At 61.0% G+C, this 1,175-nt stretch overlaps 1 protein-coding gene across 1 annotated transcript; it reads left to right on the plus strand.

Moving 5' to 3' along the window:
* Positions 1-76: 76 nt before the first annotated feature.
* On the plus strand, positions 77-624 carry FIBRA_05187 (uncharacterized protein; the record flags this gene model as incomplete). The annotated part of the gene is made up of 4 exons (XM_012326960.1): positions 77-187; positions 252-375; positions 438-521; positions 575-624. 4 exons carry the CDS (start codon positions 77-79, stop codon positions 622-624), a joined length of 369 nt encoding a protein of 122 aa, XP_012182350.1.
* Between the last annotated feature and the right edge of the window lie 551 nt (positions 625-1,175).

The following is a 1,175-nucleotide window of genomic DNA, read 5'->3' on the forward strand; positions in this document are numbered from 1 at the left end:
GACGGAGAAGCCGAAGACTGAGGTGCGTGCTTGTGGATCTTTGCGGCGGGCGGAGGCCGCGTGCGAGGCGCAGCTGATGGGCGTGTGCGGGCAGGCGGACGAGATGCTGGAGAAGATCTACTCGAACATGTCGGCGTGCCACCTGAGGCAGAACAACTGGAAGCGGGCGATCGAGACGGCGGACAAGGTGCGTGGTGTGCGCTGGTGCGGGAGAGTGTGTGGACGGGGGGTGACTGACTGGGACTGGGCAGGCGATAGCGCAGAACGAGAACAACTACAAGGCGCTGTTCCGGAAGGCAAAGGCGCTGGGGGAGACGGGGTACTTTGAGAAGGCGGAGAAGATTCTGGAAGAGCTGCTGAAGAAGAACGAGGCAGGTGCGTATGGGTCTGGCCGGCTGCTGCGGTGGGCAAGGGGGGGCTGAATGAGGGTGGGACAGATGCGGCAGCGATTAATGCGGAGCTGAGCCGGCTGCGAACGATGGACAAGGAGCGCGAGAAGGTTCACAACAAGAAATTCAAAGGTATGGTGTTGTGTTCTACATGTTTGTGCGGTGCTGATGGCACGCGATGATAGGGTTCTTGAACAGGGAGAAGAAGACGGGGGGAGACGAGGAGATGGAGTGAGCTGAGGCTCTGGGCGTGTTGCAGTGATTGAGGTTGTCTGTTCTCTAGGCTGTGCTGTTGCTCTGCACTGTATCTTTACAAACATTCGAGGTTGTACCAAGTACTTGTACTTGGAAAAGACACTGGTTATACAGACGTGCATAGCGTATACACTGGGACTAGTAGTGACGCGAGCGTTCGCCGCGATCGGATACGAGGCGCGCGCCGAGATCGAGGGACGCCGGCATCGTGTCGGCATGTCGGCAGAGTGGGGCGCAGCCGTCTGTGCCGCCACATGGGCGTGCGATAACGGGGGCGGGTCGTGTGCGCAGTCGCGGGGCCGGAGATGCCGAGGGGAGCCGACAGGCACAGCGAGATTGAATGGGCGATCTGTCGGGACCGTGACGTGCCAAGGAGGCCTGTCCGCCGCAAGCCCGCGCCCAACTCGCCCAACTCTTCGCCTCGTCCCTTCCCTCTGCACGTCACACGACCAGCGACCAGCGACATAAGCCCTTGTCACGGTCCTCCTCCTCCTCCTCCTCCTCCTCCTCACCGCCCTCTCTCTCTCTCTC

The sequence above is a fragment of the Fibroporia radiculosa genome (assembly GCF_000313525.1).
Source record: "Fibroporia radiculosa TFFH 294 genomic supercontigs, scaffold4060, whole genome shotgun sequence".
In the NCBI taxonomy this organism is placed as follows: domain Eukaryota; kingdom Fungi; phylum Basidiomycota; class Agaricomycetes; order Polyporales; family Fibroporiaceae; genus Fibroporia; species Fibroporia radiculosa.